The 20,918-nt window shown below is 45.2% G+C and overlaps 1 protein-coding gene across 10 annotated transcripts in view; it reads left to right on the top strand.

Annotated features, from left to right (window-relative positions):
• Positions 1-20,918, top strand: part of MAP2 (microtubule associated protein 2) — a 278,566-nt gene that overhangs the window by 253,148 nt on the left and 4,500 nt on the right. For 6 of the 10 annotated variants that reach the window (XM_075001215.1, XM_075001213.1, XM_075001206.1 and 3 more), the window contains 3 exons: positions 11,705-11,797; positions 13,358-13,439; positions 18,348-18,460. In XM_075001215.1, coding sequence (XP_074857316.1) covers positions 11,705-11,797; positions 13,358-13,439; positions 18,348-18,460 — 288 coding nt within the window. The remainder of the gene's footprint in view (positions 1-11,704; positions 11,798-13,357; positions 13,440-18,347; positions 18,461-20,918) is intronic. The other 4 variants (XM_075001212.1, XM_075001209.1, XM_075001216.1 and 1 more) reach the window with 1 other exon arrangement.

Below are 20,918 nucleotides of genomic sequence, written 5' to 3'. Positions count from 1 at the left end.
AAATGGGTACCTGATACATTGGGTAAGGGGAGACTGAAGGCTGGTGGTGGGGAAAGAAACATGGACAAAGAATGAGGTGGCGGGGTGATGAGCAAAGAGGCTGTCCCCTGTGTGCCTAGGGTGACTGGGAGTAGTAAGCAAAGAGACTAGGGGTACATCTAGACAATGCAAAAGATTGTCCCCCTCTGGGTCAATCTTCTGAAGTTTGAATTCGCATGCCTAGTGGGGATGTGTGAAATCAAATGATCTGGGGTCAGTAGTCAACCCTGTACTCCTCATTCCCATGAAGAGTAAGGAAGGTCGACAGGAAAAACTCTCCCACTGACCTTCTTCAGTGAGGATGGCCAGGTAAGTTGATTGCAGATAACTCGACTCTAGTGACACAATTGCCATAGCTTGAATTGCATTTCTACAATCAGCTTACCTTCCTAGTGTAGACCAGGCCTCAGACAGTGAGCTGTGAGGCGCACTGCAATTAGCTGGGTAAAGAGATTGAGACTTAGAACCAGTGGGGCGGAAGGAAGGAGCTGAAGGGGAAAGGAGGCTGATATAACAAGGGCGTGTGGGGAGGACTGGGGCAGATTGGGGATAGAGATGGAGAGAGAAACACAGGAAGAGTAGATCTTGGGAAGGTAGATGGAGACGAGGAGACAGAGCAGCTGGAGAATGTGCCCAGGCAGTGAGGGGAAGAGACGCAAATGGAACTCAGTGGGAACAGATGGATTGGATCAGGAGCCAAGAGATGGGAGAAGCTGGAAATGGCAGGCAGTAATACAAGGAGATTGGAACTGGAAAAGGAATTGGCCAAGGTAGACTAGGACTTCTGGGGAAGGAGACTGAGACAGTGATGAGAAGCCTGAGGAGTAGAAACTGGGCCTGCATACGCCAGGAAAATGGGATTGGGACAAGCAGCCAAAAATGGGGAAGAGATAAGATAGGGAGAGGGGAAGTTTGGAAGGCAGAAGGGGTCAAATGTTATGGAGTGTTCAGAGGAATATGTGCCTGTGAGAGACTGCTCCCTTCCAGAGCCGGGAATGGAATCCGAGATTCCTGAATGTCACCATTCCTCTATCTGATAACGTCTGTGAAATCCCTCTCTAGTGTCTGTCTGGATAAAGGGTGACAACCTACTACTGCTATCAGTTACTGTGTTAAATCATGTGGATACATTTGAGTGGTGGATCTGAAGGTTCCAACCTTCTGATGGCTCATGTGGGTGATTATGGTGCCACATGGTGGAATTTCTCGGGCTTTTTTTTTTTTTTCATTTTGTTTCTTTAAAAACCTATGAAGCTACGCACAGAGAACACTGATAACGTACCATCTCCTGCGTAGGTCCTTCCTGCACAGACTGTATCAGGCCATCTGGAAAAAGTAGTATATGACCATGTAATTGAAGTCTGCAACATAATGCATAAACACCAGGAGATAGACGTAAGGCTGCAGAGCTGTAATTATGCCGTTTCCTAATTTTTGAAAGATTGGCTTTGCAACCTGAATAATGTTCTACTTGTGTGTGTGCGTGTGCCTATGTGTTCAATACAATAATCGCATTCACACCTCTTCCCCACAACTGTGAGTCTGGTGACTCTTCATATGTCACCGTTCAGAGGGGTACTTCAACTAACGAAACAGGGGTTTGAATGTATTGGTTGAATAAGGCCATTCTTATTCCCAGTGGTATTGGGTATAATTTGGAGAGAGCGCTTATCCCATTTAGTTGAAGTCAGTGGGGATTTTGCCCAAGTAAAGACTACAGGATTGGCCACTGACTTCGTCAAGAGATTTTTTTTTTTAACATGGAAAATCAGTTGCAGGCAACCTGATTCAGAATGGGTGAAGTTCACCCAATTAGGAGGGCCACCATTAGGTGTATGTGCAAGTTACGTACCCTTTCTTGGGGGGCTTCATAGTGGGATTTAACTTATGCAAAGGCTTTGTGTTGTCCCTCTGCTGGGGGTGAATTCATCCACCGGTTTTACACAAATCATGCCATGAGGCTCACTGAGGTGAGAGCATGGTCTGGCCCCAAGTTCAGAGTGTGTGCCTGAAAGATGCTAGTCATAGTACCGTAGGGTCTGAACATTCGCGAGGGTTCCATGTTGAGAACCCTTGCAAATGCTGAATTTTGTGAATATGGGAGGCTCGGAGCCCCAGGGAAGCCACAGCTGCCAGTGCTCCTCCCCAGGTCTCCAGGGATGCCGCGGCTGCCGGCGCTCCCTGCCCCTGGGAAGCGGCCACTCCTGAATACTTGAATTTGCAAACCTGAGGATCATGAACGTTGAGACCCTACTGTAATTCTCCTCAGGTCTTTTCCCATACATGAGAACCAAATCCCCTTCCACAGCCTCTGTGAAAAGCCCTGAAAGCTGTACAATCAATGGTCAATTATAGCGTATGTATTGAGACTGTTTCTTGGTGCTCGTTAGGTTCCGTCTGACCACTCTCCCAAACATTTTTCCCCATATGAGCCTGATTCTGATACCACTTAACACCAGTGTGCATCAGGAATGACTCCACTGAAGGAAGTTCACTTGCGCTAGTGAATAAATTGATGTAAGCAAGCAGAGAACGAGACCTCGTATTTTGATGAGCTCTGTGGGGTGTCTATGTGTGTGATTGCTCTCAGAGCATTTTCCTAGCCCCCAGTTCTGCAAGGTAAAGGGGCCTGGGTGTAAATTTATGTGAGAAGTCTCGTTGACCTCAGAGGAACCCAAGTCTGAATTATAAAACACCTGAGCAGGAAATATGTCAGGAGGTCAGAATAGTAGGGCCAAAAATCCTTACAAAATACATTAAGAGGAAGGGCTAGGATGTGAACATCCTCGGGGAAAAAACATAGAATTCTAGAACGGGAAGGGACCTCGAGAGGTCATCCAGTCCTGTCCCCTGCCCTCATGGCAGGACCAAGCACCATCTAAATCATTCCTGACAGTTGATTAACTAATCTGCTCTTAAACAGCTCCCATGATAGAGGATCCACAGACTCCCTAGGCAACTTATCTCATTGTTTAACCACCCTGACCATTTGGAATTTTCTCCTAATGTCCAACCTAAACCTCTCTTGCTGCAATTTAAGCACATTGCCTCCTACCCTGAAAGGTTAAGGAGAATCATTTTTCTCCCTCCTCATAACAACTTTTTATGAACTTGAATTTATGAACAGTGGCACAGAAAATATGAAAACTTTCTCTCTTCACTGAAGAATATGTTAATGACATGAAGCCAAGCTGGAATGTTTTTAAATGCCTTCACTTTAGTCCTTGTGGGGAAGTTTATGAAAGACCATGCACAGCCATAATTACAAGATATGGAATTTTGGGAGACGATAAATGATGGGTTTGGTGAAAAAGGTATTCACAGCCTGTAATTTATTTTCCATCTTGCTTTTTCTTCTTTGTTTCAGTGAGGATCAGGATGATATGCTAGAGCAGGGAAGTTAGTTATGAACAGTCTGCTCAGTGGTTGGAAAGTAATTGAATGTTAGGGAGTAGGATTCTCAGCAGTCTTGTCTCTGCTGTGAATGGCATCTGAAGAGAATTAAATATCAAGAATGAAATGCGGTTCTGTTTTTCACCAGCAGAACACGGATGCTGCCTTTGGCTGTAGAGCAACATTGAGCTCAAGTCTGTCTTCCACGCTGTCCTTCTATGGACATATGCCCACTCTGAACATAACTCTCTCTCACTAGCAGAGATGGGCATGAGACAGTTAAGGTAGAACTCCCTTGCACATTGGAATTTTTGAAATCCAGATTCAGACCCTGCAACAGGAGCGTATCCGGGTGTAGAAGCAGAACTAACTGGTGAGATGTGCAGATTCACTGGTCCTCCCTGCCACTGTCCCCCAATTGTCTCCTGTCCTTTCTTCTCCTACAACTTTAAAATAAGCGCCCCCCTCTGCACACCACCTTTTGCTCCCTTATAGAGATAACCCTGTCAGTGCCCATCTCCTTATGACTACAACAGCCATTTAGGCCCTCCATGTCCATGAAGTGGGCTGAGATTTTTATCTTAGAAAGTGAAGGTCTCAAAATATACAGAGAAGTTGTTATAAAACTACCATAGGCATTCCCTTGCGTGAAGCTCTCCAGTGATAAAGGAGAGTGTTGAATGCGACTTCCTTATTAAAGTCACTCTTCCTTGCACTCCTGCCTGTCGTGGTAATTTGGTGTCAGAGGGATAAGAGGAATCCAGCAGTTCCAGTCCTGTGGGATAAAGGTTATGAAAAAGTCTGTTACCAAGTCTGTGCTGAAGGAAGTGTGCACAGCAGGTGAATGATGCTGTTCTCTTGTTCACATCTAGTTTGGCCAGCAGCTTATGTCAGCATCACGCCAGATCTCAGGTAACCATATGGCTGTGTCATAGAATTAGCTCTTGGGGAGAAGCCATCTACAGAGAGAATAGCAGTGAGGAGGCTGCCGAAGTCGAGGCTTTTAAATTGGAGGATTTTAAATGCTCCGATGATGATGTACAAAATCAAAAAGCTTTAGAAGGAGATTCTGTAGATGAATTTAATTCCCTGCTTTCTCTTAGTCAGTCCTTGCTGCTGCTTGCATCTCAGGAATTTTTTTTTCCTTGATTTGTTTGTCGCTCTTTACCTGAAAGGTAACTCCCTCGAGGTATGTCTGCATAGCAGCCTCCTTGTGAAAGAAGCTATTCTGGAAGAGATTTTAGAGGAATAGCTTATTTCAGAATAACGCTGCTATACACAAAATACATTTTGAAATAGTGCTTAGCTCTTTCAAAAGAGAGCATCGACACACAGAGCCTATTTCAAAAGGCAGCCATTGGACACACTAGGGGTTATTTTGAAATAGGCTCAGTTTCCTGTCTACATCTCCACTATTTCGAAATAGGTGTTATTCCTTGTGGAATGAGGTTTTCCTGTTTCAAAGTAAGCCAACCGCTGTTATTTTGAAACAACTTTCCTGTGCAGACATGCTTAGAGTCCTTCGGCAAGGCTGTTACAATATTTATATTGTATATTTGTATTTACGGATGGGTTTTGTGTTGCGTTCTTGTCCATTTTCCATGCTTCAGAATCTCATACTTGGGGGATTTTTGGCGTCAGTGATGTGGGATGTGATCCTGTTTCTATTTCAGCACTTGATGCCCTTTGATCTCAGCGAGAACAGGAGCAGGCTAAGAAAGAGAGCTGCAGATGGAAGTTTTAATCTTCTGTGTGAAACAGCTGAAGTGTGTGACAAATACAGCACCCTGGTTTAGGAGAGACAGAGGCATTCAGTCTGGTGCAGAGAGCCAGAAGAAGGCATACACACGCCCCAAATCCCACCTCCATCCTCAGCCTAGGACACGAGCAGATGTACCTGGCATTGCTTGGGTCCTGGAGGGGACTCAGGACATGGAGTGGGGGCTGCAGGGGTCAGGACAGGGGACTGGGCATGGGGCAGGAGGCCAGAGCAGGGCATGGGGGGTGGTGGAGTGAGCGCAGGGCGTTCAGTGCTGGGGGGACTCAGGACAGCTGTTCAACCGTCCTGAGGAGGATTCAGTGTGTGAGTGGGGCTCAGGGTAAGTGACAGGGCGGTTCTGGCCAGGGTGTGAGTGTGGAGGAATAACTACAGGGGCTGGGAAGGTTGAAGGACACAGGGTAGGTTGCTGAGGGGGCTGGGGTGAGAGCTGGGAATGGGTGTCTCAGGCCAGGAGACTAGCTGGGGAGGATGCTGGGGGTGGATGAGTCAGGGCAGCATTTAGAGCATGGGTATCCAACCTTTTGGCTTGCCTGGGCCGCATTGAGTGAAGAGGAATTGTCTTGGGCCGCATATAAACTATATAATATAGTTAATGTATGTAAATCACATAATAATGTTAAAAGTTTACGATCTTGTGGGGCTACATTACTAGCTATCCAGGGCCGTGGGTTGGACATGCCTGATTTAGAGAGCTCAGGGTAGGGGATGGTGCGTGCGGGAAGTAGGGAAGGAGAAGGGGGCACAGGGCAAGGGGCTAAGGGCTGCAGGTTGGTGGTTTGGGGGTGTGCTTAGGGCTGAGGAGTCAGGTCAGGGTTTGGAGGACTCAGGGCAGGGGATGGAGGCTTTAGAAATCAGGGTAGGGGCTGGGGGTTATGGGGCAGGGAGCTGGGAGGTCTCGGGGGGCTTGTGGTGGTGGTGGTGGTCCGGGGAGGAACAAGGCTGCCCTACCTTGTCCTGGTATCTCCTCACAGAGGCCCAGTCCTGTTTCCTGGGCTGCAGTTTCTGGCCTCAGCCTGTTGTCTGGTGGTGAGCGGCAGGACAAGTTTCCTGGCCTTGGTGTCTGCAGGGAGGCAGGGGCTCTGCTATATGTCAACAGCGGGGTCCTGGGAGCGCTATGGCCATCAGAACTCCTCCCCACACCCATCCAGCACTGAAGCCAAGGGCTGGGATGAGATGGGGCAGGCAAGCACTTATCTTGTGTGGTATCCACCAAGGTGAAGACCCTCGTGCCCAGCTGGCCACTGTTTTCCTGCCATGGCTGCCCTCAGTGTTCACTCTGCTGTATATCTGTACCCTGCGCTTGCTGCCCCCAGTGTTAAGTCTAAAGTATGTCGTCCCTCCTCTCCATGCCCCTCCCTGTCCATATTCTGGAAAACCATTGGCTTACAGGCACTTCCCAGTTCCCTGGCACAACCAAAGCCTGGCTTTGGTTTAAGTTACGGTAAGCAGAATCTGCAGGCCAAATTGGGTGGTCCTATCTCCTGTGGTTTAGGAAGAGTTATTTTAACCAACAGACTTACAGATGGATGGACTCACAGACACACACATTCTAAAATATGTGTATAAATAAGTGGTGTGTAGACCTTGTACTATCCCTATGCACCAGGGTGACTTGTACCCAGTGAGACAGTAGTTCCAGCGAATGTTTCTTGACATCTCTGCTGGCAAGGCCCGTAGGCAGTGGGATACCTAGATGCGGTCTAACTCATGAGAGCATGTCAGGCTCAAGGAGACACTTTTGCCAATTTTATCAACTATATCACCTTGGCTTAACTTTATTTTTAATATGGAATTCGTAAGCCCCCCTGCATACACACACAACAATGCTCAGTCCATCCCTGAACTGACATTTCCAGAGCTAACACGTCCTGCCGGTCATTGCTAAGAGGTGCTGCTGATTCTGTACTGAGGTGGATGCATGGTCAGAAAATGCTAAGAGGGCTATATCTGACTTTAAGTTCGAGGGGAGCCAGATCCAGATGCCTGGCACACATTTCTCCAACTGAGGTGGCACCTGTCTTACATATTACAGCAGGTTTTTTTTAAGTAGTGTTTCGAAATAAAGCACAGCAATACAAAACTCTTATGACAGGTGGCTTTCATGTTTCAGTAAACGTCTATTTAGTTTGATCTGTTGGAAAGGAGGGGAAAATATAGAAATCATTTCACTAACCAAAGACATGCTTTCATGAAGCTAAATGTGACCGTTTATTGCAGGAAGTTCTGAAGCTACAGGGTTACTTGCTAGCATCAGTCCTCTGACTATGGCACCCATTGACACAGATCTTTTTTTTCAATCTGCCCAGTAGGATTTCAGTGTCCTTATGTTTTGAATTAACATAATACCTGTGTAGATGTAAAAAAAAAAAAAAAAAAAGTCTATGCAACAAGCTGTTCATGGTGAACAGCTTCTCCTTAGCTGCAGTACTAAAGCCCCATAGATAATAACTTTGGCCAGGTATCAGACTATCTAGAGCAGCTCCCCAGGTTGTCAAGATTGTCAAGAAACAGGTCATGAACCCCACAAGGATTGTGAATTCAATACTTAGATTATATCACCCATGTAACAAGTGTGAACTTCTCAAGCACTATGGAGCTTAAAAGCCTTAATATGGAATCACAGGCAGTGTCATTGAGTACTCTGGTCTGTTGTGCCACCCAGGCAAGCCTATCTGTTTGACATATTGTCCCTTACACCAAAAATCGTCTCAATATTTCAGGTTACTTCCAGTCCTTAAGAGCCAGTCAAGTGCCAGGACAAGTGAACTCTAGGTCTCTCATCAAAAACAATACAGGTTGAACCTCTCTAGTCCGACACCCTTGGGACCTGACTGGGGCTGAATAAGAGAATTTGCCAAATGATGGGAGGTCAGTATTGTCTAGCAGCATTACCAACACTTCCACTGCTTAGTGGGCTCTTAGAAGACATTTAGGGGTAAACTGCAAATAAATAACAGCACAGACCACTGAGAGCCGGGACTGGTGGCTGTAAACAAACTTTATGGGACCACTGGAATCTTGCCCACACCCATGATAAGTGGTCATCCAGCTAACTAAAATCATGTCAGGTTACAGATGTTGCTGGACAAGAGAGTGCTGGACTAGAAAGGTTTAACCTGTACTTGTAGCCAATTCTATAATTAACTAAAGAACAACAAGCAGTCCTTAGGTCATGTCTACACTAGAGTGATCTCTCAACAAGTTTCTGTGAGAAGATATCTCCCAGCCAAACTTCTGTTGATAGATCGTGGCCAGAATGCCAAGTGGATAGAGAGAGAGATATGCTCCGTCAACAGAGCGTGGCTGGACTGCCCGGCTGCTCTCTCAACAGAATGGACAACTGGAAGCACAGCAGACAGTGCTGCCCAGTGTCCCGGAAGTCCTGTCTGTCTGCAGAGAGTCACCCAGAATGTCTAGACCAGCTTTGTGTCGACAGACTGGGTTGACAGAGGTGTTCTTCCTCAGGGGGGAGCAGCAGGAGGCTGTCAACAGAAGGGCCACGTTCTGTCAATTTACTGTTGACAGAACGCCTTGGGAATGTGGACATTCCATGTGTTTTGACGAAACTCTGTAGTGTAGTGTAGACTGGCAAATTGATCAGGTCATTAACTTTTGTGGGTAATACCCACTTTTAATGAAGTGTTGTTTTTAAAGTTACAGCCTAATATGGCTACCTCTCTGAAACTAACTAAAGTTTTATTATTGCTGACCTCTGAGCTAGAAGGTAAAAGCAAATCTGTCTCTATCAGTCTCTCCATTGGCTAAATAGCAGACAGTCACCATAGCTTTTCCTGTTCTGCCTTTCAGCTACATTATAGTCTTGACTGTGATGAATGCTAGGTTGAAGTGTGATCTTGAAATGCCTGTCAGCAAGCCTTACAAATATAAAGCTTTCATGGAAAGACACTGTAAATCCAAAGTATATCAGTACTATAAAGACAAATCCTGAGGTCCTTCTTTTATTGAGGCACAGTTGAATAAAAACCAAGCCATATTTGATTAAAGACCTTGGGTTGTGACCCCCAGGAATTGCATTGGGCCACATCATGAATTCAATTTTTAAGCAGAAATCCCTCACTGGAGCTGCTCAGTTGTTTTATTTATATTGACATTGAAGTCAGTGGAGCAACACTGGTTTAGCCCAGCTGAGGATCTGGCTCAAAGAGCAAAACATAACAAAGAATATGGCACCACTCCAGCACTGAGACGCTAACATGGGACCCTAGCCATCCTTTGGCTGTACAGATCAAACTCAGACATTTGGTGGTTGCCTATGAGAACCATGGGCTGAGTGAGTTTGTGTGCCTATGGGCTGCACTAGCCTGAGTCAGGAAGGAGCATCATCAGACTCATGCTTTTCTCCATGTTCCCCAAATGGACATGATTTGTGTGTCATATACCAACCAGCTACACAAATAGAAAAGGGCTTCCTTGCAGAACCTGATCCCAGATCAGGTCAGCTTTATATGTTAAATCAGCACCTTGATCTTTCCTGGAAACACAGCTGCAGCTCTGGGAGCATTAGTGGAACAGGCTCCATACGTAACACTGCTCTGCACGTGGCCAGCTGCCTTCCGCATCAGCTTCTAAGAGGTCCCAGTGTGCAATCCCAATCAGAACTCATTGCCTTTGCTGCCTCTTGGGGGGACAGGTGTGGATGAGGCTCCTCAGTGTCATTTGGAAGGAGAGGTGGCGTTGTCCTAGCCAGGTGCTGATGGAAACTTCCTTGCCTCGTTGGTGACAGCTGTTATTTGCTGTTCTAAAAGCAGCACTAGGTATAATAAAATTCTGGGATTCCACACCTGAGTCAGAGATGTCAGAGGCTTTCCCTTGGCCTCAGGTGTGGTTCTTGCCTGTTCTTCTAGTAGTCCCTCCAACCCATCATCCATCCACCAACATCATCTGTGTTTTACCAGGAGTAAATTATCCATCTTTGCCCTGACTTCTTAGACTCTAGCTTTTCTGTTCCACTGCACCACAGAGACCGTCTGTGGTGAATCCTCTCTATCTCATCTAATCTGTCTATTTGAGGCTGTAATTCACTATAATATGGAAGGTCTGCATGTGACAAGAGTGCTGGTCCTCATCTTACTCTTGGTGCTTTGTTTCAGGCGTACCAGGGAGCAGGCAGCTTGTGTGATCAGAGGCTATGTGGTTGTGGCTGGAAACAAAATGACCAAGCAGGGATAGCGCAGCGGTTCAGAAGATGCATTTGCTACACTTTTTCAAAGGAGCCCTGAGGGCTCCAAGCACAGTCTGGAGCAAGGACCACTCTCCAGAAATGTTCGTGCATGTCCCCTTTGTGGAGCTGAGTGCTAGCATCATTCATCTCCCCACTTCCTAGGCTCAAGGCTCACAGAGAGGAGCACAGGGCTGGTTGGGGCAGATGTGTACCTCTGGTGGGATGGAGGCGAAGTCCTCCTCCCAGGCAGGGTCGCCTGCAGTTTTTCCCTGCACAGTTTATTAGAAAAACAGAAGCACAGTTACCAAAGCAAAAATCATTCGTGCCCCAATAAGCTCCTCCTTTTGCCACCTGGAGATGCTGCTGTGGTGTGGGGGGAGGGCATGTGGATGGGGCAGCTGTGGTCTAGGGGGCTGAAGTCAAGGCTAGGTGTTCCAATTCTAGTCCTAGCTCTGTTGCTGGCTCTTTGACGTGGGTTAAGACACATAGGAACAAATACAGGGATCCCTTTGCCCCCCAGGTATGCAGCTGCTAGTTATAGGGAGCAGCACCAGTAGTCTCAGAGGAGCGTCTTGTCAGGATGAGCAAATCTCACTGGCTGTCATTCTCCCAGTGACCAGGAAACTGTGACAAAGGCAAAAAGCTCCCAGGACCCAGGGGTACACCTTGTCCTCCTCCCTGTCACAGCTTCTTTTGTTGAGAGGAGTAAGTGAGCCCTCACTTGCCCCTTGGCTCAGTTTTCCCATCCGTAAAATGGCAATAGCTGTCACAGGTCACAGTTGTAGACAATCTGAGGTCTCTTTCGGAGTGCAAAGCAGGAGACAAGAGTCCAACTCCTGACTTGGTGCTCTCTGGGCTGGGTGAACTGTTACTGTTGTCGAGGGGGCACTGTATTCTGTCCCAGCTCTCTCCACGTGGTTCCCCTCCACGTGGTTCCCCACGTGGCCAATTTAAAAAAAAAAGTGCTGGCAAACTCCCAAGAGGATCCACTACAGTCTTTCTCAGTAAGGAAGGTTAATGGCTGTATAAACTGGAGACAAACTCAGATCCTTAGGACTAACAGAGAGAATGCCCAGAATGTAACAACCACTGATTATATTTCATTTAACCAGCTTGGGAGGAGGGGGAAACAGCAATAAGGTTTATTGTAGTATTGAGGCTTCTTTCCACAGTTGGCTGTGCCCATTTGGCCAACATTTAACCCTAATTGCCCACACCAGCAGTAGCAGCCAAAGCCATCCAGGGTCCCCTCACCTGCAGACTGAAAGAACACGTGTACAGCATAGTAAGTTACCTCCAATTCCTTTTAGGTTAGGATTTTAAACAAGAAGACCGATTTTAGCGATATTCAGTCCCGATGTGGTTCCAGGGATAACATCAAACATTCGGCAGGGGGAGGAAATGTAAGTAGAGACGCTGCCTCAGAAGACGTCCTGACTGTGATGACCCGCCTTGCACAGCCAGCCCTCTGTCACCCCTCCGTCCAAGCACTCTTTTCCTTCTGGCTTCTGTTTCACCTGTTAACTTGGTCTGGTAGTCTGTCCACCCTGTGTTTTGATCTTCCTTCCCCATAGACCACAGCCAGTGTTCAGAACTCAGCCAGGAAAGGGATTAAGAGGAAGAGAATGGGTCTTTCCAGCTGTGGGTTTAGTACTGCCTGGAGACAAGACATTAGGTGGTTACAGCTTCCAGTGAACTCAAGAAAAGGAGACTAATGAGAGTTGAGGCTGCTCAGGGCTCACATGATCTGGCCCAAGGCAGCGACGCTGATGGCTGCGGCAGACCCAGGGGCAAGGTAGGAAGGGAACCCAGCTCCCTGACCCAGAAGGGGCGGGGCCAAGGGCAGAAGGGGTGGGGCTTAGGGCAGTCAGCCCTGGGCCCCTCCCACACTCCCTCAGAGCCACATACAGAATGGCAGCACAGCGCTGCGCAGCATTTCAAAGGAGTCTGCGGGCAAGTGCCCTCAGCCCATCTCCCATCAGCGGGCCGAGCCCAATGTGACTAATTTCAAGGCAGTAACAAAAACTACTTTTCACCTATTACATTTTTCTTAGACTGAAACATTCTCTTTCCCTCTTTGCCTGGTGGGAAAGCCAGATGATCTGGATCCACATTGGTGTAATGCGGCCTTCATTCCAATTTGCTCACAGTTCCTCAGAAGGCCAACTTTCAACCTTCTGGAAGTACCCTTCCTGGCGGTACAGTATATCTGTATATTTGCCTTCTTTAGGTCGCCTCAAAGTATCAGAAAGACTGAAACCATATCCTATCTCTCACTCAGGATTGGATATACTCTTTTGTCCCAGAGTCTTGCTCTCACTCAGAAGACGATAAAATGAACAGACTTAAATGACAGATGGGGACAGGCAAAAGAAATAAAATATCAGGATAAACAGGGTTTAGACAGAAGTTTTGATTAGCCACTGTGCAATTTCTGTTTTATGTCAGTGTAACTCCAATTAATTTGATATAAAACTAGAGCAATTCAGTAATGAATCACATGCAAGTGTTTATGCTGTACTTCTTGGGACAGAGGAAGGAGATTTAAATCTGAAGGTCGGAATAAGCCAGGTGAAAGGAATAGTACTGAAAGCCAAATTACCCGGAAATGAGTATTCAATAAAGCAACAAAGAAAGCAGACTAGAATAACAATATATCATCCTACACAAGGCAGAGTTACGCTCTCTTTCATCACAACAGGAAAGTTCAGAAGCATCCCTGAAAATCATCTTTGTTTACCTTCTTGACTCTTACCTGCATTTTACTAATAAAGAGACTTAACATACCACTGTCAGGTTCCTTGGTGGAATGGAAGCTTGCTGTATTAATCCAGATGTTTCCCACCTTTCTAGCATGATCTGTTCTCTGCTAATTATTTCTTCTTTTCCAGTATCTTTTGGAGCTGCTGCTTTTCCTCCCTGCCCTTTTCCTCCCTAAAATGTGTTTTGTGCACTTTCAACAGGTCCAAATTGTAACCAAGAAAATAGATTTGAGCCATGTCACTTCCAAATGTGGCTCCCTGAAGAACATCCGTCACAGACCAGGTAATAGAGGAGTTATTTGGAGTAATATGCCATATTAGGGGGTCAAATCTCTCATGCTTATCTCATGTGACTACACCCACTGAAGCAAGCTACTATTCATGCAAATACTGTGGACAGGGAAAGTGGAGGTTCTCTAACATACCTATTTCTAAGGGTCTGGATCATTGACGATACTTAGCACTCTGGCCTAGTCTAGATAAATCCTCACATGTTTAAAATTCAGCCTGTGTGTTGCTGATTCAAAGGTAAAGTATTTAGCAGTGCACGCTCAGCCCTGCAGCTCACACTGCTCACTGGTAAGTACGTGAAGAAGTGATAAAGAAGTCTATTATGAGAGGATTATTAAGAGACAACATTCTGGATCATTACAAGCTCTTTTCTAATGTCAGATTGGCATAGACATAATCTCAGAAACAGTATTTGATCCACCAGCATCTTCCCTGCAAAACTTCTCTTCTGCTCAAAGTGATCATAATGGTGCACGATTCCCCCTGAATGGGAAAATTTCCCCCTTATAAAAATGGGGACTAAAATTAGAGGTCTAAGTTGTCGAGGCAGAAATGGTAAATTAATAAAATGGGGGTGGCCAAAAGGATGCCTCGATGTGTAATTTTAACTGGTCACGGGTTCGGCTGCCCTTGACCCAGCCATAAAATAACCAGATTTACACGAGGGGAAGCCCAGACGATCGAGTAATCCCTCTACTTAGGGGTAAAAATGAGAATAACAGTGAGTTTAAATGGAACGAATCAACCGGTTTATTGTTAATAACAGCAACAAAATACAAGTAAACAGCAAAAACAATAGCACAAACAAGACACAATACTCATGGTTTTTAACTTAGTTAGAATTGCTATCACAGGTTTGAAGACCATGGTGTCCGTCACTGGAAACCCTGTTGGAACACTTTTAATAGATAGATGCCTTTAGGGACAGTTTACCCAGGCTAATTATGAGTCTGGCCTATTTTGGCCCAGGACCCGTTTACCTCAATAGTTTGCTAGGCTACTGAGATTAACTGTCTGGCTTTTAGGCCAGTGATATGGTTATCTGGCTATGCCAGAGCCTGTTATGGCTTCCAGTTTTCTAGATTGGAGCCCTTAGGTCTGATTTTTTGTGTCATATTAAGATAGCTTCTGGCTTTTTGGCCGGAACTGTTTATTTCAGTTGGAAGTTGCTGGCCCACCACTGAATATTTAGGTAGGTTGGTGTACCCACCTGTAAATGGTCCTCAATACAATTAGATACTTGAATATTAAATCGTGCCTATACTATTATCCCTTATGTTTACACTATTAACTCTATTACAACTATAACATTATTTAATAACTACTATATATTGCTTAAATACCCTTAACCACCAACTATTATAATACTAATTACTAAACAGTTGAATATATAAACTACTACTAAGAATTATAAACAAGTTTCTTAAAGGATAGAATTTTCTTCTGGCTTTAAAAAGCCTTAATATGGGTACAAGGCTTTTATTTTAACAGCTGTGGTCTGAGAGGCCTGCCGCACAGGCGCTGGGCGCCGCGTCAGACGAGGCCTTCAGTGGAGTCTTGTTGGTACAGCTGGTCACAGCGACGCCGGCAGGTGAATGAGGGTCAGCGTCGGGGAGGGGCGCACCAAGATGTGTGGCGCTACAGGCGGCGGATGCTGCTGCTCCGTCGCTGTCCTCTTTTGCTGGCTCTTTAGATGAAGAAGCGGCGCAGGAACAGAAGAGGCTCCCCCTACAGGATACAGTCTTGATGCAACTGCGGCTTGAAAGTGCCAGCAGTGCTAGTGATTAGTCAGCTCAAAGTGATTTCAGTCTTGTCCAGAAGAAGAGGAGGAGCACGAGAGAGAACCCTCTCACTAACTGACCATCCCTCCTTATATAGGCCCAGCTCATTATTATGCAGAAGTTGCTGGAAGCATGCCCATATATGGAGGTGTCCGCTTTCTGAGGCAAAGCGGACCTATTTGAAGACTGCTGCCTTTTTGAATTTTGGCAGTTAGAATTGTGTACAATGAAGTCCTATGGGGAAGTGGGTATACATGATTTAAATGATTTTTCTGAGGTAAAAATTTTCTGATTTCTACCTCTCATGACCACACCAATATAGCAGCCCCTTTTCTTAATTATTTAAGTAGGATAGGTGTGCAATACGCCTTATAATGTGAGCGTGGTCGTACCTAGAAAGTACACCCCCGTCTCACAATCTTGACATAAGTAAACTCTGTTGAGGTCAATGGACTTGCACTTGTGTACACCAGATCTGAATTTGGACCTAGCTATTTACATACTCCTCATTTGAAACCAGAATATGAAATATTTCAGATGCTCGGTATCCAGGAATATTTAGTGTACACAAGCTTCAAAGAGTCAATAAAAAATTCAGTAGGTATACACATGTATGTGTGTGATTTCACATATATAAGCTGGCATATATATTCAGGTGAAAATCCCATGTGATCTGTGGGACTTCAAGTCCAATGAATATCTTACAAGCCTTCACATGTGGTGTTTGTTCATCTGCAAAAGGCAATCATGGTTACTAATCTTCACATAATAAATAATCCAAGTACAAATCACCGGAAGTCACTAAAGATATTCTTTTTATTTAATCGAGACATTTTCATATAAAGAGAGATTGAGATGTGGGACTCCTTAGTTTAGAGGTGAGATTGATAGAATAGGATATGATAAAGATATATAAACTAATGCTGCAGTCACACCTATTTACCTGCTCTCATAATATAAATACAAGGGAAATGCTCCATTTAAACTGCTCGATAACATTCCTAGGTTCACAGCTCAAATTTAATCAATGGAACCTACTGCCACAAAATACCTGAGTGGGAGTTGCAGGTTTTCCACAGAACTTCACTTCAGAAGTCATCCAATCCAGACACTTGCACTCATGGCAGGCCTGAATATTATCAAATCCATCCCTGACAGGTGTTTGTCTAATTTGCTCTTTAAAAACTCCACATCCTCCCTAAGCAGTTTATTCCAGGGTTTAACCATGTTGACAGGAAGCTTCTCCTAACATCCAATCTCAACTGCTCTTACTGCAGTTTAAGCCCCTTGCATCTTGTTCTACCCTCAGTGGTTAAAAAAAATTTTTTTTCTCTTCTTTGTGTAACAACCTTTTATATATTTGAAAACTATTATCATGTCCCCTCTCTGTTGTCTGTTCTCCAGACTGAACAATCCTAATTTTTTTAGTCTTCCCTCATAGGTCACGTTTCCTTGACCTTAAATCATTTGTGGTGTTGTTCTCTGGATGTTCTCTCATTTGTCCACATCTTTCCTGAAATGTGACACCCAGAACTGGACACAGTACTCCAGCTGAGGCCTTATCAGCACAAAGTAGAGCAGAAGAATTACTTTTCATGTCCTACTTAACATACTCCTGCTAATATATCCTAGAATGATGTTCATTTGGGAGTTGCATGGAGGGAAGGTTTGCAGTAGTATTACACTGTTGGCTCATATTTATCTTGTGATCCATTATGACTTCCAGATCCCATTCTGCTGTTTTCATTCTGAGGCAGTCATTTCCTACCTTGAATGTGTACAACTGATTGTTTCTTCCTAAGTGGGGTACTTTATATTTGTCCTTTTTGAATGTCATCCTGTTTTCTTCAGACCAGTCTCCAGTTTGTCCAGTTCCTTTTGAATTATAATCCTGTCCTTCAAAGCACTTGCTGCCCCTCCTGGTTTGGTATCATCCGCAAACTTTACAAGTGTGTGCTCCGTGCCATCATGTAAATCATTGATAAAGATATTGAGCCCCTTTCTTCACAGCAAGGTACTGGAGCATGTGTTTAAACCCCATTGAAGGTAATAGAGTTTAAACATATGATTAAGCAGGAAAATCTCAGAATTACAGATCCATCAGGAATGGAGGTTTTTCGTAAGTCTGAAATGTTCATAACGCTGAACAAAGTGTTGTTTGGTTCCAGTAGCAGACACTCCAAACCAGGTTCCAGCAGCCACCGAACTTCTTTCTCAGTGTCAGCAGCTTCTTTGCAGACAGCTGCTTTTCCTGGGTTGGACTGCAAGCTTGTTTTGCTTCCCACCAGAGGTGAGGTGAAAACGGTTTGTCCCTCTCCCAGCCAATCACAGCTGCGGGAGAGGTGAAAGCAGGGCAGGGTCCCCACACTGCTCCGTGTCTGCTGACTGTCTTGGGCTAGCAGTCCCTCAGTCTTGACTTCTTGATGTAAGTGGCTGCTGTGCGCATGGGGGCAAAGTGTGGGCAGGCAGCCTAGACGTGCCTCCCTTTAAGATGGGATCCAGACACAGAAAAGTACAATGTTTGCTTTTTTGCAGGCAGGGGGAGGTCTCTGCCCCTGTCTGGTTGATTACGTCCAATTTGACAGGGTATCTGATTGACTGGGCCATCCATAACTCTGATTTCATATCTTTGAGGATCTACTGGATTGAAATGCTTTGCTGAATAGAGGGCACAATACCCTTCACCTCTTTAAATCCAGCCTTTTATGAATTATTAGATTGTAATTGCAAAGAAGTAATAAATGTCTATGCCCAAAGAGCACTGGATGGGGCAGGATTTCCCCATTAGTTAACCCATGGAAAGTCCATATGAATACTACTTAGCATGATTAAATTTGTCCAAAACTAAACTAATCATTGGGTTTATAGGTTTTGTTTTGAACTTCTGTCTACTGGATCAAGTCACTATTGTTCTAGTGCATATCTCTTCATGCCATTATTACTGCTACTGTAGCAACAGATTGTTTCCCAGAAAAATAAGATATTAATAGCTATTGGGATCAGTTAACTTGCCTGGTTGGCCCTCAGGTCCATGTTCAGCAAACAAAACAAACTGTAGTTGAAATTTAGAAAGATGCCTATTTTATTCGCTTACTTTTTATTTTATTTTGCTTGAATAGGTGGGGGACGTGTGAAGATTGAGAGTGTGAAACTGGATTTCAAAGAAAAAGCTCAGGCTAAAGTTGGTTCCTTTGAAAATGCCCACCATACCCCTGGAGGTGGTAACATCAAGGTAAGAAAGCAGCCTGGTGGACTGAACTTCCCCATTTCAGAATGCACCTCAGCCTAAAGTCAGGCATGACATGAATCGTGGGGTAAATTAGACCACAAGGATATATGGGTCAGAAAAATTAGTGTAACTTATGTACAAGGGATAGATGTAAGAGTGCAACAAGAAAACGTAAGAGAGAACAGGTTACTTTTATGTGGTAGAGCCTCTCAGCCTGAAACCAGTGAGTCCCACTTTGTTCCTCTTGATGCCCAGTGCTTTTCCGTTTCCCCAGTTGAAATTCGGTTTTGCCTCCGTACCTCAATCTTTGCTGCTATTCCAAATCCAGCTTGGGGTTTTAGTCAGTCTAGTTATCCTTACCCTGTCTTCAGATCTTCCTTGTTCCAGGGCTCTCTGGGTAAGTAGTACTGTAGAATCACATTGCATGAACGTGCAGGAAATTTGAAAACAGAAGGAAGACTAGCAGGCTCTGTTGATTTTCTACGATATATAAGGCCTCAGGAAATGGAACCGGTTTTTAGAAGCTTGGGGTGAAATTCAATCTGGGTATTTATTCTAAGTAAGGTCACTCTAGAAATAAACACAGATGATTATGCAAAACTTACTCTTCCACCTAATGTCACTGAATCACAAGGGCCATTGTATTGGCATTAAAAAAAGAGAGAGAGAGAGGGAAGGGCGTTCACTGGGAATTAGGTACCTAAGTCCCATTTGGAAATGGGGCTTATGTGCTCTTGAAAATGTAACCTCAACTCCAGCTGATTTCAGTGGAAACTGGACACTAACTCCTGTCAGAGACCTTTGAGAATCTCAGCCACTCTGAGATAACACTGCATGACTACAAGTTGAACGTCTCTAATCTGGAATGCTGTTGTCAAGCAACATCCGTAATCCAGCATGGTTTTATTTAGACGGACAACCATTTATGGGTGTGGCCGAGTTTCCCATGGTCCCATAATGTGTGTTTCCAGCCACCAGTCCTGGCTGTCAGTGTTCTGTGCTGTTATTTAGCTGTGATTTACCCCTCAATGTCTTCTCAATGCCCAGTAAGCAGTGGAAGTGTTGGTAATGCTGCTAGGCAATAATAATCTCCCATCGTTCGGCAAATTCATTCAGCACTGATCAGGTCCCAGAGTTGCCAGACAAGAGAGGTTCAACCTGATTACAAAAATTCTCCAGGTATTCTCAGCCATGCTTGCTGGCTTTTCTGCGTGTGTTTCCTTTGCACATTTGAGCACCATTCAAACAATGCAAATGTCACAAACACAAATATACCTATGCCATTTGCACAAGCAAGTACTTACTCTACCCTGGCTTCTGTGACCATCCAGTCAGAGAATGGAAACAATGTCCTATGACTCTTGTAACGAACCACAACAGACCAATGAAACTCAGAGAGGGTGAAATTTACAGCTGTGCAGAGGGCCAGCCCAAGGCTGATGCACTCCTCAAGTTCCACTTACAGCCTTGAGATGATGTTCTGCACAAGGTTGGGTTTCCTCATTACAGACACTGAATACTCACACAGATACACTCATGTTCAATCCTCAGGACTTTTTTTAAAAGATGTTTCAGACCAACAAAACATTACAATGGGCTCAAGGCTATTCAGAAACAGAGGTAAATGACAGGATTTTCAGTCCTGCCTAAGGAGTTAGGTATCCAAATCCCACTGAAAGTCAATGGAATTCCAGCCCAGATTCATTAGATACCATAGCCATACCTCTCTGCTCCGGCATCCTCAGGACCTGACTGGTCCCAGACCAGGGAATTTGCCAGGCTAGGGGAAGACTGCAGGGTGTTGCAGAGGAGTCAGCATGAACTGATCACAGGTGGGGTGGGTGGGCACAAGAAAAGAGGCTGGGAGGGTGTGGTGCACCAGTGCTGGGAATGCACTGAGGCCCATGGCCACTGGGCTGTGCTGCCCATCGTGGGGTCCGACTCCTAGTTCTCATCCACGAGGCCCCTGGCCATGAGCCACCCTCCCTCTTCCCCCAAGCTCCTCGTTTTCCCCACTCCTCCTGCTCTCTCCCTGAGCTTGAATGCTGCAAATAAGCTATTTGCAGTGCTCTGGAAGCTCTGGGAGGGCAGGGAAAGAGATGCCGAGTACAAGGTTCCCAGCTTTTTCCTGTGAACGCACCAGCCCAGAAGCAGCCAACAGGATGCTAGACCACAGATGTTGTCAGACAAGGGAAGTCCAGACTATAGAGGGCTGACCTATACAATTTTTTGTATGAATTATTCACTCAGCTGTCATCTTGTTGGGAATCATTGGCAGGGTCATAAGACGGGGTCCATCTTCTAGACCAGTGTTTCTTAAACTACCTTCCCTGCAACACTGGTGTTCCATGAACAACTCGCAGGTGTGCCGCGAGTATTTGGAAAAATGCACTGATGGTCGATATTTTCTGTTATTTAGACCAGATACAATGTTACTTCTTCGTTGCCATGATACAGGATT

The sequence above is a fragment of the Carettochelys insculpta genome, chromosome 8 (assembly GCF_033958435.1).
Source record: "Carettochelys insculpta isolate YL-2023 chromosome 8, ASM3395843v1, whole genome shotgun sequence".
NCBI lineage: Eukaryota > Metazoa > Chordata > Testudines > Carettochelyidae > Carettochelys > Carettochelys insculpta.
This window is presented reverse-complemented; position numbering and strand designations above follow the sequence as displayed.